This window comes from Anolis sagrei, chromosome Y (genome assembly GCF_037176765.1).
Source record: "Anolis sagrei isolate rAnoSag1 chromosome Y, rAnoSag1.mat, whole genome shotgun sequence".
NCBI classification, from domain to species: Eukaryota; Metazoa; Chordata; class Lepidosauria; order Squamata; family Dactyloidae; genus Anolis; species Anolis sagrei.
Genome location: NC_090035.1, coordinates 34,961,001 through 34,977,463, shown reverse-complemented (window position 1 = coordinate 34,977,463; position 16,463 = coordinate 34,961,001). Strand labels below are relative to the sequence as shown.

General features: G+C 46.0%; 1 protein-coding gene across 9 annotated transcripts in view; it reads right to left on the bottom strand.

Moving 5' to 3' along the window:
• The window catches only part of LOC137095496 (dual specificity tyrosine-phosphorylation-regulated kinase 1B-like), an 84,962-nt gene that overhangs the window by 39,088 nt on the left and 29,411 nt on the right, over positions 1-16,463 (bottom strand). Inside the window, exon 1 of one of the 9 annotated variants that reach the window (XM_067462233.1) lies at positions 12,585-12,644. The exons of the other annotated variants lie outside the window; for them this stretch is intronic. Coding sequence (XP_067318334.1) covers positions 12,585-12,626 — 42 coding nt within the window. The 5' untranslated portion in view covers positions 12,627-12,644. Of the gene's footprint in view, positions 1-12,584; positions 12,645-16,463 lie in introns of those variants that run through there. 9 annotated transcript variants of the gene reach the window in all.

The following is a 16,463-nucleotide window of genomic DNA, read 5'->3' as shown; positions in this document are numbered from 1 at the left end:
GTCTCTGATTGGCCAGCTTCAATAGGAGCCCCTGGTGGAGAAAAGAGTTCATGGCAGAAACGGGGACATGAGAAGGAAATTTGCATATGGTCTCTGATTGGCCAGCCTCAATTCCAAGATTCCGAGATGACTAAGAGAGGAAAGGAAAAGGCCAGAGGGGGCTGAGTCAGACAATTACCAATACAGACTACACGTGGCACACAAAGCCCCCATGACCCACTCGACATCCTACTGCAGTTTGGAGGAGGATGAACCATGGATGATGGGACTTGAAGTACCACCACTGTGGTCCTGATCCAGATATTGCAAGTCCCATCGTCCATGGTGCATCCTCCTCCAAGCCGCAACCCTTATCCAATTACCGATAAAGTCCAAACTTGGCACACTGAGTCTCCATGACGCACTCTACATCCTGGTGCGGCTTGGAGGAGGATGCACCATGGACGATGGGACTTGCAATATCTGCACTCCCTTCCTAAAACCATTATAACTGCCAAGAATGATGGATCAGGACCACAATTTACACAGAGAGTCCGCATAACCCACTCTACATCCTGGTGCGGTTTGGAAGAATTTGACAATGGATGATGGGACTTGCAGTCACTTCACTCACTTCCTGAGACCACTGAGACCCTTGCCAATGACTGATCAAGACCAAACTTGGCACACAGAGTCCCCATGACCCACTCTACATCCTGGTGTACTTTCAAGGAGGACAGACCATGGATGATAAGACTTCAAGTACCTCCACTCTCTTCCCAAGACTGCTGCAACCCTCATCTAATGTCCGAACAAAACCAAACTTGGCACACAGAGTTCCCATGACCCACTCTACATCCTACTGCTGTTTGGAGTAGGGCAAATAATGGGACTTGAAGTACCCCTACTAGCTTTCCGAGACTGCTGCGACCCTCAACAATGACTGAACAACACCAAACTTGGCACATAGACCTCTTATGACCCACTTTACGCCATGGTGTGGTTTGACTGTGGATCGAGCATGGATTATGGGACTTGCAGTATCTTCGCTCAATTCCTGAGACCACTGCAACCATCATCCAATTTCCGATAAGGACCAAACTTGGCACACCGGGTCTCCATGATGCACTCTACATCCTGGTGCGGTTTGGAGGATGATGCACCATGGACGATGGGACTTGCAGTTTCTTCATTCACTTAGTGAAACTACTGTGACCCTCATCCAATGACTGATGAAGACGAAACTTGGCACACAGAACCCCCATGGCCAATTCAACATTCTGGTGAGGTTTGGGGGAGAACAGACTATGGATGATGGGACTTCAAATACCTCCACTCACTTCCCAAGACTGCTGCAACCCTCATCTAATGACCAATCAAGACCAAACTTGGCACACAGAGCCCCCATGACCCACTCTACATCCTGGTGCTGTTTGGAGGAGGACGGACAATGGATGATGGGACTTGCAGTACCTTCACTCACTTCCTGAAACCACTGTGACATTCATCCAAATACCAATGAAGACCAAACTTGGCACTGAGAGCCCCCATGGCCAACTCAACATTCTGGTGATGTTTGAGGGAGACTATGGATGATGGGACTTGCAGTACCTTAACTCACTTTCTGAGACTGCTGTGACCCTCATCCAATGACTGATCAAGACCAAACTTGGCACACAAAACCCCCATGACCCTCTCTCCATCCTGGTGCAGTTTGGAGGACGATGGACCACAGACGATGGAACTCACAGTACCTTAACTAACTTCCTGAGACCACTGCGAGCCATATAAATAACTGATAAAGACCAACCTTGATATACAATTCCTTTCTCTAATAACCCGGGCAGCGCCGGGTCCCCAAGCTAGTCTATACATATAATAAAAGTAAAACTTGTATGCGGCGGATGTGTGGCGGTGTATGTGCCGGCTTTCTGATTGGCCAGCCTGAAAGTTCCACGATTCTGATTGGCTGCTGCTGTGGTGCTATTTGCATATGGTCCCTGATTGGCCTGCTTCAACAGGAGCCCCTGGTGGAGAAAAGGGTTCATGACAGGAATGGGGACATGACAGAAGGAAATTTGCATTTGGTCTCTGATTGGCCAACCTCAATTCCAAGGTTCCGAGATGACAGAGGAAAGGAAAAGGCCAGGGGAGGCTGGGTCAGAAAATTACCAATACAGAGCCCACAAGACCCACTCGACATCCTACTGCAGTTTGGAGGAGGATGAACCATGGATGATGGGACTTACAGTCCCATCACTCACATTCTGAGACTGCTGTTAACCTCATCCAATGACTGATCAGGACCAAACTTGGCACATAGACCTCTCATGACCCACTTTACATCCTGGTGTGTTTTGGCCAGGGATGGACCATGGATTATGGGACTTGCAGTACCTTTGCTCTATTCCTGCAACCCTCATCCAATTACCGATAAAGACCAAACTTGGCACGCTGAGTCTCCATGATGCACTCTACATCCTGGTGCGGTTTGGGGGAGGATGCACCATGGACGATGGGACTTGCAATACCTTCACTCCCTTCCTGAGACCATTACAACTGTCAACAGTGATGGATCAGGATCACAATTTGCACAGAGAGCCCGCATGACACACTCTACATCCTGGTGTGGTTTGGAAAAATTTGGAAATGGATGATGGGACTTGCAGTCACTTCACTCACTTCCTGAGACCACCAAGACCCTCACCAATGACCGATCAAGACCAAATTTGGCACACAGAGTTCCCATGACGCACTCTACATCCTGGTGCACTTTCAAGGAGGACAGACCATGGATGATGGGACTTCAAATACCTCCACTCCCTTTCCAAGACTGCTGCAACCCTCATTTAATGTCCGATGAAGACCAAACTTGGCACACAGAGCCCCCCTGACCCACTCTACATCTTGATGCTGTTTGGAGGAAGGTTGACCATGGATTATGGGACTTGCAGTACCTTTACTCATTTACTGAAACCACTGCAACCCTAATCCAATGACTGATAAAGACCAAACCTAGCACACAGAGCCCCCATGGATGATGGGACTTCAAGTACCTTCACTCACTTCCTGAAAACAATGCCACCGTCATCCAATGACCAATAAAGATACAGAACCGCCATTACCCACTTTCTCTAATAACCCGGGCAGCGCCGGGTCCCCAAGCTAGTCTATATATATAATAAAAGTCAAAACTTGTATGCGGCGGATGTGTGGCGGTGTATGTGCCGGCTTTCTGATTGGCCAGCCTGAACGTTCCAAGATTCTGACTGGCTGCTGCTGTGGTGCTATTTGCATATGATCCCTGATTGGCCTGCTTCAACAGGAGCCCCTGGTGGAGAAAAGGGTTCATGACAGAAACAAGGAACATGACAGAAGGAAATTTGCATATGGTCTCTGATTGGCCAGCCTCAATTCCAAGATTCCGAGATGACAAAGAGAGGAAGGGAAAGGCCAGGGGCTCTGTCAGAAAATTACCAATACAGACCACACTTGGCACACAGTGCACACAAGACCCACTCTACATCCTACTGCAGTTTGGAGGAGGATGAACCATGGATGATGGGACTTGCAGTACCATCACTCACATTCTGAGACCGCTGTTAACCTCATCCAATGACTGATCAGGACCAAACTTGGCACATAGACCTCTCATGACCCACTTTACATCCTGGTGTGGTTTGGCTGGGGATGGACCATGGATTATGGGAGTTCCAATACCTTTGCTCAATTCTTGAGACCACTGCAACCCTAATCCAATTAGCGATAAAGACCAAACTTGGCACACTGAGTCTCCATGATGCACTCCACATCCTGGTGCAGTTTGGAGGAGGATGCACCATGGACGATGGGGCTTGCAATACCCGCACTCCCTTCCTACGACCATTACAACTGCCAACAATGGTGGGTCAGGACCACAATTTACACAGAGAGCCTGCATGACCCATTCTACATCCTGGTGCGGTTTGGAATAATTTGTCAATGCATGATGGGACTTGCAGTCACTGCACTCACTTCCTGGGACCACTGAGACCCTCGCCAATCACTGATCAAGACCAAACTTGGCACAAGTCTCCATGACCCACTCTACATCTTGGTGCAGTTTGGAGGACAGACCATGGATGATGGGACTTCAAGTACCTCCACTTCCTTCCCAAGATTGCTGCAACCCTCATCCATAGACCAATCTAGACCAAACTTAGCACACAGAGCCCCCATGACCCACTCTACATCCTGCTGCAGTTTGAAGGAGGATGGACTTTGGATGATGGGACTTGCATTACCTTCACTCACTTACTGAAACCACTACCACCCTCATCCAATGGCTGATAAAGACCAAACTTAGCACACAGAGCCCCCATGACCCACTCTGCATCCTGCTGCAGTTTGAAGGAGGATGGACTTTGGATGATGGGACTTCCAGTACCTTCACTCACTTACTGAAACCACTGCCACCCTCATCCAATGACTGATAAATACCAAACTTGGCACATAGAGTCCCCATGACCCACTCTATATCCTGCTGCTGTTTGGAGGAGGGTTGACCATGGATGATGGGACTTGCAGAACCTTTACTCACTTCCTGAAACCACTGTGACATTCATCCAAATACCAATAAAGACCAAACTTGGCACTGAGAGCCCCCATGGCCAACTCAACATTCTGGTGATGTTTGAGGGAGACTATGGATGATGGGACTTGCAGTACCTTAACTCACTTTCTGAGACTGCTGTGACCCTCATCCAATGACTGATCAAGACCAAACTTGGCACACAAAACCCCCATGACCCTCTCTCCATCCTGGTACAGTTTGGAGGATGATGGACCACAGACGATGGGACTCACAGTACCTTAACTAACTTCCTGAGACCACTGCGAGTATATAAATAACTGATAAAGACCAACCTTGATATACAATTCCTTTCTTAAATAACCCGGGCAGCGCCGGGTCCTCAAGCTAGTATATAATAAAGGTGAAAGTTTGTATGCGGAGGACAAAAGTGTGGTGGTGTATGTGCTAGCTTTCTGATTGGCTGCCACTGTGGTCTCTGATTGGCCAGCCTGAAATTCCAAGATTCCGATTGGCTGGGCAGCAGTGCTATTTGCATATGGTCTCTGATTGGCCAACTTCAAGAGGAGCCCCTGGTGGAGAAAAGAGATCATGACAGAAACTGGGACATGAGAAGGAAATTTGCATATGACCTCTGTTTGGCCAGCCTCAATTCCAAGATTCCGAGATGACAAAGAGAGGAATTAAAACCAGCAATGAAATGAAAGTGAAGTACATTTTGGGGGGAGCCATCAATCTTCGTGAGACACAGGAAGTCCTGGTGTGGTTTGGTCGGGGATGGACCATGGATTATGGGACTTGCAGTACCATTGCTCAATTCTTGAGACCACTGTAATGCCCATCCAATTACCGATAAAGACCAAACTTGGCACACTGAGTCTCCATAACCCACTCTACATCCTGCTGCGGTTTGGAAGAATTTGACAATGGATGATGGGACTTGCAGTCACTTCGCTCACTTCCTGAGACCACTGAGACCCTTGCCAATGACTGATCAAGACCAAACTTGGCACACAGAGTCCCCATGACCCACTCTACATCCTGATGTACTTTCGAGGAGGACAGACCATGGATGATAGGACTTCAAGTACCTCCACTCTCTTCCCAAGACTGCTGCAACCCTCATCTAATGTCCGAACAAAACTAAACTTGGCACACAGAGCCCCCAGGGTCCACTCTACATACTACTGTGGTTTCGAGTAGGGCATACCATGGATGATGGGACTTGAAGTACCTCTACTCGCTTTCCGAGACTGCTGTGGCCCTCAACAATGACTGAAAAACACCAAACTTGGCACATAGACCTCTCATGGCCCACTTTATGCCATGGTGTGTTTTGACTGTGGATCGAGCATGGATTATGGGACTTGCAGTATCTTCGCTCAATTCCTGAGACCACTGCAACCATCATCCAGGAACAAACTTGGCACACTGGGTCTCCATGATGCACTCTACATCCTGGTGCGGTTTGGAGGATGATGCACCATGGACAATGGGACTTGCAGTTCCTTCACTCACTTAGTGAAACTACTGAGACCCTCATCCAATGACTGATGAAGACCAAACTTGGCATACAGAACCCCCATGGCCAACTCAACTTTCTGGTGAGGTTTGGGGGAGAACAGACTATGGATGATGGGATTTCAAGTACCTCCACTCACTTCCCAAGACTGCTGCAACCCTCATCTAATGACCAATCAAGACCAAACTTGGCACACAGAGCCCCCATGACCCACTCTACATCCTGGTGCTGTTTGGAGGAGGACGGACAATGGATGATGGGACTTGCAGTATCTTCACTCACTTCCTGAAACCACTGTGACATTCATCCAAATACCAATAAAGACCAAACTTGGCACAGAGAGCCCCCATGGCCAACTCAACATTCTGGTGATGTAGAGGAGACTATGGATGATGGGACTTGCAGTACCTTAACTCACTTTCTGAGACTGCTGTGACCCTCATCCAATAACTGATCAAGACCAAATTTAGCACACAGAGCCCCCATGACCGTCTCTCCATCCAGGTGCAGTTTCGAGGACGATGGACCACAGACGATGGGACTCACAGTACCTTCACTAACTTCCTGAGACCACTGCGAGCCATATAAATAACTGATAAAGACCAACCTTGATATATAATTCCTTTCTCTAATAACCTGGGCAGCGCCGGGTCCCCAAGCTAGTCTATATATATAATAAAAGTCAAAACTTGTATGCGGCGGATGTGTGGCGGTGTATGTGCCGGCTTTCTGATTGGCCAGCCTGAAAGTTCCAAGATTCTGATTGGCTGCTGCTGTGGTGCTATTTGCATATGGTCCCTGATTGGCCTGCTTCAACAGGAGCCCCTGGTGGAGAAAAGGGTTCATGACAGGAATGGGGACATGACAGAAGGAAATTTGCATTTGGTCTCTGATTGGCCAGCCTCAATTCCAAGATTCTGAATGGCTGCCGCTGTGGTGCTATTTGCATATGCAACCTGATTGGCCTGCTTCAACAGGAGCCCCTGGTGGAGAAAAGGGTTCATGACAGGAATGGGGACATGACAGAAGGAAATTTGCATTTGGTCTCTGATTGGCCAGCCTCAAATTCAAGGTTCCGAGATAACAAAGAGAGGAAAGGAAAAGGCCAGAGGGGGCTGGGTCAGAAAATTACCAATACAGACCAGACTTGGCACACAGAGCCCACAAGACCCACTCTACATCCTACTGCAGTTTGGAGGAGGATGAACCATGGATGATGGGACTTACAGTCCCATCACTCACATTCTGAGACTGCTGTTAACCTCATCCAATGACTGATCAGGACCAAACTTGGCACACAGACCTCTCATGACCCACTTTAGGTCCTGGTGTCTTTTTGGCCAGGGATTGACCATGGAATATGGGACTTGCAGTACCTTTGCTCAATTCCTGCAACCCTCATCCAATCACCGATAAAGACCAAACTTGGCACACTGAGTCTCCATGATGCACTCTACATCCTGGTGCGGTTTGGGGGAGGATGCACCATGAACGATGGGACTTGCAATACCTCCACTCCCTTCCTGAGACCATTACAACTGTCAAGAGTGATGGGTCAGGATCACAATTCGCACAGAGAGCCCGCATGACCCACTCTACATCCTGATGCGGTTTGGAAAAATTTGGAAATGGATGATGTGACTTGCAGTCACTTCACTCACTTCCTGAGACCACCAAGACCCTCACCAATGACCGACAAGACTAAACTTGGCACACAGAGTTCCCATGACCCACTCTACATCCTGGTGCACTTTCAAGGAGGACAGACCATGGATGATGGGACTTCAAGTACCTCCACTCCCTTCCCAAGACTGCTGCAACCCTCATCTAATGTCCGAACAAAACCAAACTTGGCACACAGAGCCCCCATGACCCACTCTACATCCTACTGCGGTTTGGAGTAGGGCATTCCATGGATGATGGGACTTGAAGTACCTCTACTCGCTTTCCGAGACTGCTGCGACCCTCAACAATGACTGAACAACACCAAACTTGGCACATAGACCTCTCATGACCCACTTTACGCCATGGTGTGGTTTGACTGTGGATCGAGCATGGATTATGGGACTTGCAGTATCTTCGCTCAATTCCTGAGACCACTGCAACCATCATCCAATTTCCGATAATGACCAAACTTGGCACACCGGGTCTCCATGATGCACTCTACATCCTGGTGCGGTTTGGAGGATGATGCACCATGGACGATGGGACTTGCAGTTTCTTCACTCACTTAGTGAAACTACTGAGACCCACATCCAATGACTGATGAAGACGAAACTTGGCACACAGAACCCCCATGGCCAATTCAACATTCTGGTGAGGTTTGGGGGAGAACAGACTATGGATGATGGGACTTCAAGTACCTCCACTCACTTCCCAAGACTGCTGCAACCCTCATCTAATGACCAATCAAGACCAAACTTGGCACACAGAGCCCCCATGAGAGACTCTACATCCTGGTGCTGTTTGGAGGAGGACGGACAATGGATGATGGGACTTGCAGTACCTTCACTCACTTCCTGAAACCACTGTGACATTCATCCAAATACCAATAAAGACCAAACTTGGCACTGAGAGCCCCCGTGGCCAACTCAACATTCTGGTGATGTTTGAGGGAGACTATGGATGATGGGACTTGCAGTACCTTAACTCACTTTCTGAGACTGCTGTGACCCTCATCCAATGACTGATCAAGACCAAACTTAGCACACAGAGCCCCCATGACCCTTTCTCCATCCTGGTGCCGTTTGGAGGACGATGGACCACAGACGATGGAACTCACAGTACCTTCACTAACTTCCTGAGACCACTGCGAGCCATATAAATAACTGATTAACACCAACATTGATATACAATTCCTTTCTCTAATAACCCAGGCACCGCCAGGTCCCCAAGCTAGTATTAAATAACAATAGATGCATTAGCCTCCAATTGGCAGTAGCCCACAGGAATCTGCATTAGGTACAAATGGCTACCACAAACCTTAGGGCTTACATGCGCTTACTTTTCACACATAACCTGTATTTTCTGAGAGGCATTTCATTCATAAAAATTCTACAGTACATTTACCTAGAAATTAAAGGCAGCACACAAATTGTAAGTGGCAGCAGCAGAATTTTTAAAAAGTTAGATGAATAGTCTGCTCCACAGTTTCCACTTAAGAGTATATACCTGCACCCAGCCCATTTGATAGTGCTTAAACTTCAATCTTAAAATATCATTTTGTGAATATACTCAAAAGCAGTATAAGCCTAACCTCTGTCATGCTAATCAGAAGTCAAAATAATGAATGTGGAGTAATGGTGACATTTGTGTAGCAAATCACAGCCTGGAGATTTCATGTTCATGAACAGAATAGAATAGCTTTGTCATTGTGTTATTGCACAACGAAATTAAATGCCTTGCCCAGCACGCACCACAAAACAACACACCCATCCCACCACACCCCAACCACCACCACACAGCCCCCAATGCCATATCAATGCGAAACCATGGAGTTCCAACATAACCACAGCTCTTGGATTGTTGTGAAAAGTAGGGAAACAGTTGATCTTATGATTTCGTTGTTCAAAAGCAGTTTTTAAAGCTCTGATGGTGGAGAGAATTGAATGTTTATACACAGCATCTAGTGAGCCCTATAACAGTGGGAGGAGCCCCCTGGCCTTGAATGTGCCTAGATTGTGCCTAGATTAAATGTGTGTTTAAGAAACCCTGAAGGTATTTGAAGAATTTTATAATGAAATATACCAAACAAAAGCTAGCTCTATAGAAGCAACCAGGAAATATGTGGAGGAAAATTGGGAGTGTAGGTTGGAGAAAGATAAAGAACTACTGGAACAACCTATTAAGAAGACAGAGGTAGAGGAAGTTATTAAGAATTTAAAAGTTGGGAAAGGCTTGGATGGACTAGGAACAGAATATTATAAAAGCTTTAGAGAAGTTTTGACTCCAAAATTATTAGAATTGTATAATGGAATAATGAAGGGAGATAAAATGCCAGAATCATGGAGGAAGTCACTAATAATATTAATACCAAAACCTGATAAAGATTTAACAGACCCGGGGTCATATAGGCCCATATCGTTAGTTAATCAGGATGCAAATATAATAGCCAATAGAATGAGTAAATAGCCAATATAATAGCTATAATAGGCAATAGAATGAGTAAATGCATGTATAAGTATATATAAAAAGATCCGTGTGGATTTGTAAAAGGAAGACAAATGTCAAATTTGATAGGGAGAGTATTAAATAAAATTTGTTTGGCTAAAGAGGGGAAGAAAAAAGTAGGGATATTATCATTAGACATTTTTAAAGCGTTTGATTGTGTTGAATGGGAAACATTAAGGGAAATAATGAACAAATTTGGAATGGGGAGTAGAATAAAAGGAATTCTAGAACAATATTACTCAAGAAATTCAGCAGTGGTCACTATAAATGACCGAGTGACAAATGAAATAAAAGTGACAAGAGGAACAAGACAAGGTTGCCCTCTGTCGCCAATTTTATTTGCCATGGTGATAGAAGTTTGCAAATGCCATTAGGAAAGACAAGAATATAGAAGGGTTAGGAAAAAAGGAGAAATAGAAGGTGAGTTTATTTGCTGATGACACATTGCTATTTATAGAAAACTAGCTGTGCCCTGCCACGCGTTGCTGTGGCCTATAGTAAAACTTATCAAAGTTGAGGTAGATATCTGGACTATTATGAAAGAGAGGTACCTACCTATTCCTTCCCCCTTTTCCTCCCCCTTTCTCTCCTTTCTTCCTTCTCTACCTCTTTCTTTCTTTCCTTCTTTCACTACTTTTGCTCCTAACAAATTTATATATATATAGATGTAGTAAATAAGATGGATAAAATTGGAGGTATTTGGGAAAACAACAGGGTTACAAGTTAATTGGAATAAGTCAGAAATGATGCTACTCAATTATTCAAGGAAAGAAGAAAAAGACTTTATAAAACAGATTATATGGGAATAAGAATTAAGAATAAAATAAAATATCTGGGAATAATAATAACAAAGGATTTAAAAGAAATGGAAGAGGTAAATGTAGTAACATTGAGGAAAGTTGTTCAGAAAATGTTAATAGAGTATGAAGATATACACTTATCATGGTTTGGAAGGATAGTATTAGTAAAAATGAAAATACTTCCAAAGATAAATTTTTTATTTAGGATGCTGCCACTTCAAATTACAGAAGAAGACCTAAATAGATGGCAACTAATGATAAATAAGTATTGCAATGGTAGTAAGAGAAATAGATTAAATAAACAGTTATGGTATAGATCGCAAAAAGAGGGAGGATTAGCACTACCTAATATTAAAAAATATTATTAAGCGAGTAGATTAAGATTGGTTATAGAAGGATTGGTTAAAAAAGAAGGAGTACATTGGCTTAGTAAGGACTTAGTAAGAAGAAGTGGAAGAAGAAATTTGGAATATATTCTTCAAATAGTTCATGAGAAAAGAAATTAGGGAAATTAGAAATCCAATGCTGAGCAATACATTAGAAGTATGGAATAAATATAGGAGAAAGTTAATAAAGGATGGGTCAATTATAACTCCAATTGTAATGGAAAAGAAGTTTCCAAAAAAATCTAAAAAAAGTAATGGTTAAAAAGTTAAGGGAAAAAAATCTAGACAAGATAGGGGACTGGACAAAGGTTGGAATGAAGAAGGAAAGGATATGGAAGAGTTTAGAGAAATAAAGTTGACATGGTTCCATTGTATACAATTACAACAATGGCTTAAAATTGGGAAAAAAATAATAAAAATGGAAGTAAACTTAATCAATTTGAACAAATAATACAGGAGGGAAGGGTTGCAGAAGAGCATGAAAACTTGAAAGGAATAACTAGTAAATATATGATAATAATTGAAATAAAGGAAGGAAACACAAAAAACAATACCCTTAAAGAGGTTTGGGAAGAAGACTTAGGGATAAAAATAAATGAATTAGAGTGGCAACAATTATGGAGACAAAGACATCTAAAAATTTATCAATATGGGTTAAAGAAAATTATTATAAGTTAATATGGAAATGGTATCTAACACCAGTAAGATTAGCATATATAAATAAAAATAACTCAAAAATTGTTGGAGAGGATGTCAAGAACCAGGAACATATATACATATGTGGTGTCAATGTAAATATGTAAATAATTTTGGGGGGAGAGTATTTAGAGAAATAGAAGATATAATGAATATGAAAATTGAGAAAAGTCCTAGTACAGCTTTACTATCATTATATAACAATATACAATTGAAAAAAGAGGATAAAGAAGCGATAACAAACTTATTAACAGTAGCAAGACTGCTCATAGCAAGGAACTGGAAAAAAGAAATAAATATACAAATAGAGGAGTGGTACAAGGAAGCATGGAAACTGGCAATAAATGCTAAGCTTAAGTGTATATTAAAAGTTAAAAAAGGTATATGGAAACAAAGTGATTTTGATATTGTATGTGGAAAATTTGTAGTAAATGGTTTAAAAAATAAAGAAGGAAAGTTACCCTGGGAGCCGTCGCTTGCTGTTTTCTCGGCCCCTGCTCCATCTTGGGGCTGCTGGAGTGCAAACTGCTGGGCTCTGCTCCTCCGCGTTTTCCTCCGCGTTTCCTCTGCTTTTCCTCTCCTTCTGGGGGAGACTCGGAGTGCGGCCTGACGCTGATCGCCGTTTGCAGCTTGGTGCCTGGCTCTCGCGCTCCACGTCGACGCCCCCTTCCATCTGGGCCTCGGTTTGCCCCGGCAAGGAAGCCCCTTTCACCTGGGCGTCTGCACCGCGAGGCTGTTCCCTGCCGGGGCTGTCGCTCCTCCTTTGCTGCTTGGGGCCCCGACTTCTCGGTGTCCCCATCTGTTCGGCGTTGCCATCTATTCGGCGTTCCATTGGCGCTCGACTTGCCTGGCGTCCCCCTGTGTCTTCCTGCGCCTGGCGTGCATGCTGGGCTGTGGAGGAACCGGGCTGAGGACCTGCCTGCTGCTGCGGAGGGCCGCGGAGCGCCGTTGTTGCTGCTGTGAAGACCTTTTTGCCTGGGTGCTGGTGGCTGATTATTGATGCCCTATTCCATCGGGCTGTTCAGCCCTCTCCCAGTGATTCAATCAGATACTGGCCGCCATTACTCGGAGGACTTGTCCACTGGGCAGGAAGTTCGTCAGCCAATACATCCCCCACTGCCCCCTGAATGGGAGAGGGCTCTTCCGCTGTCTTTGAGGAGCGGTTGTCCTGTAAAGATCATCGGGAACGGCAATTTGTCTGAAAACCCTGCAGCCATATTCTTCTTGTTGTGTTGTGGCTGTGGTTTATAGGGTTTATGGCCTGTGATTTGGCGGCAGTGTTTACATCCGTTACTGGCTTCCTACCATCTGCATTGCATCACCTTCCTGTCATCTATATTGCATCACCTTCCGGAATGTCCAGCATCTCCGGTTAACAGCTGCAGCTGTCCACTATTCTCGTTATTTTTGACCAACATTCTACCTCACCCTTCCGGACTTCCATCACCCATTACTACCCAGTGAACTGAACTCTGATTACCAGAGGATTCACGTTCTCTGCTGTTTGGGGTTCAATTCTTGGGGGGGGGGGGTTGAGAGGGGTTGAGAAGGATTTTCATCTCCATTACATGCCCATTTCCATTTCCAATTAAGACTGAAGATTAAGAACTGTAATATAATTGCACTTTAAAATACCAAATTGTGTTGCGAACCTGCCCAACTTCAGCACTTTAATCCACTTACAGTGAAGCGAATTGTGCTGCTAACCTGGTTAACTTCAGCACTTTGATTTACTAACTTAACTCTGAAGTGAACCTGTGAATTAACATTGAAGTGAATATAATATCAAAATGAATTTGTGCTGCTAATTTGCTCAACCTCAGCACTTTAATTTACTGACTTAACAACCGGCATTTGAATACCAACCCCTCCATGTCACATCTTAATTTGATACTTTAACTATCTATAAACTTGTGACACCCGTTGCACTTTAATAGTTATATCCTCTAGCACTTTACACCTGCTGGCACTTTACGAATTCTAGTGATTCTGTATCAACTATATTACCCATGCTGCCCTCTATCGCCTGGTATTTGCTAAGTGTACTGTTAACGAATTGGGGAAGGGATGGGGGGGGTGGCTTTGAGAAGTTTGGATATAATAGAGCAGGGGGAGAAAAGGAATGGAGGGGTGGAGTACGGCAAGTGGAAATACTAACAAATTATACAATCAAGTGTGAAGTATGGGTTGAGAGTATAACAATGGAGTGCGACATGGAGGAGGGAGGGCGTCCTGACGGCCGAGGGGCCCCTATAGAAACCATAATGGGGAGGGGGAGATGCAGGAAAGGGAGACCATTAATTCGGCCTAGGGACTTTGGTAATTTAGTAACCATAAATCAGTCTCCTGATGTGGTAAGTCGGTGTACCCAGGATGGCGGTCCCTCCGAATTGAAGGTGGTGCTGTTGAACGCCAGATCTGTCAACGGAAAAACATCTTTCATCCAGGACCTGATCCTGGATGAACGGGCAGATCAGGCGTGCATTACGGAGACCTGGTTGGACGAAGAGGGAGGTGTAAATTTGACCCAGCTCTGCCCACCAGGGTTCTCCGTACAGCACCAACCAAGATCCGGAGGGCGGGGAGGCGGGGTTGCGGTGGTCTATAGAAATACTATCCCTCTGACCAGGGGCCCCATCCCGCAGTCAACCAATTTTGAATGTGTCCATCTGAGAGTGGGTGACCGGGACAGAATAGGGATTCTGTTGGCGTACCGCCCACCCCACTGCACCACAGTCTCCCTACTTGAGCTAGCAGGGGTGGTCTCGAACTTGGCATTGGAGTCCCAGCGGCTTCTTGTGCTGGGGGACTTCAATGTACACGCTGAGACTACCCTAGTAGGAGCGGCTCAGGACTTCATGTCGACCTGGGCAACCATGGGGCTGTCCCAACAGGTATCTAGCCCCACTCACAGTGCTGGACACACGTTGGACTCGGTTTTCTGTCAGGGATGGGAGCATGGTGGCGGTGTTGAGGAGTTGACCATCTCTCCGTTGCCATGGACCGACCACTACCTGGTCAGATTTAGACTCACTGCATCCCCTAACCTCCTCAGGGGTGGGGGACCCATTAAGCTGGTTCGCCCCAAGAGGCTTATGGATCCGGATGGATTCCTGATGGCTCTTGGGGAGTTTCCCACCACCTCGGTAGGTGATCCTGTTGATGCCCTGGTCACTCTCTGGAATGGGGAGATGACTAGGGCAATAGACACGATTGCTCCAGAACGTCCCCTCTCAAGCAGCCGAGCTAAACCAGCTCCTTGGTTCAACGAGGAGTTGGCAGTGATGAAGCGAAGGAAGAGGGAACTAGAGAGCGTGTGGCATTCGGATCCGAGCGAGCCAAATCGAACATGGTTTGTGTCCTTCTTAAGAGCATATGCCGCGGCAATAAAGGCCGCAAAGAAATCTTTCTTTGCGGCCACTATTGCGTCTGCAAAGAACCGTCCAGCTGAACTGTTTCGGGTTGTCAGAGGCCTTTTAAATCCCACCACTCAGGATGGGAGCCCTGACAACTCAGCAGCTCTCTGTGAAGCCTTTGCTCGGTTCTTCGCAGACAAAGTCGCTTTGATCCGCTCTGGCCTGGATACCATATTAACGGCAGTCTCTGAGGATGTAGCTGGAGCATCTGCTTGCCGGTTTTGATGGATTCATTTCAATTGGTGAAACCCGAGGATGTGGACAAGATACTTGGAGGAATGAGGCCTACCACATGCATCCTAGATCCCTGCCCATCCTGGCTTTTGAAGGAAGACAGAGGGGGATTGGCCAAGTGGGTAACGGTGGTGGTTAATGCCTCCCTTCGGCAAAGTTGTGGAACGTGTGGTGGCTTCACAACTCCAGGTATTCTTGGACGACATGGATTATCTGGATTCAGCACAGTCTGGCTTCAGGCCGGGACATGGAACTGAAACAGTCTTGGTCGCCTTAGTAGATGATCTTCACCGGGAACTAGACAGGGGGAGTGTGTCCCTGTTGGTTCTGCTGGACCTCTCAGCAGCCTTCGATACCGTCGACCACGGTATCGACCACGGTATCCTTCTGGGACGCCTCGCGGAAATGGGCCTTGGAGGCACTGTTTTGCAGTGGCTCCGGTCCTTCCTAGAGGGTCGATCTCAGAAGGTGTTATTGGGAGACACCTGTTCTACCCCACAACCATTGTCTTGTGGGGTTCCTCAGGGCTCAATACTGTCTCCCATGTTGTTCAACATCTACATGAAGCCGCTGGGAGAGATCATCCGGAGCTTCGGGGTACGATGTCATCTATACGCAGATGATGTCCAACTCTGTCACTCCTTTCCACCTTCTTCTAAGGAGGCTGTTCAGGTCCTGAACCGGTGCTTG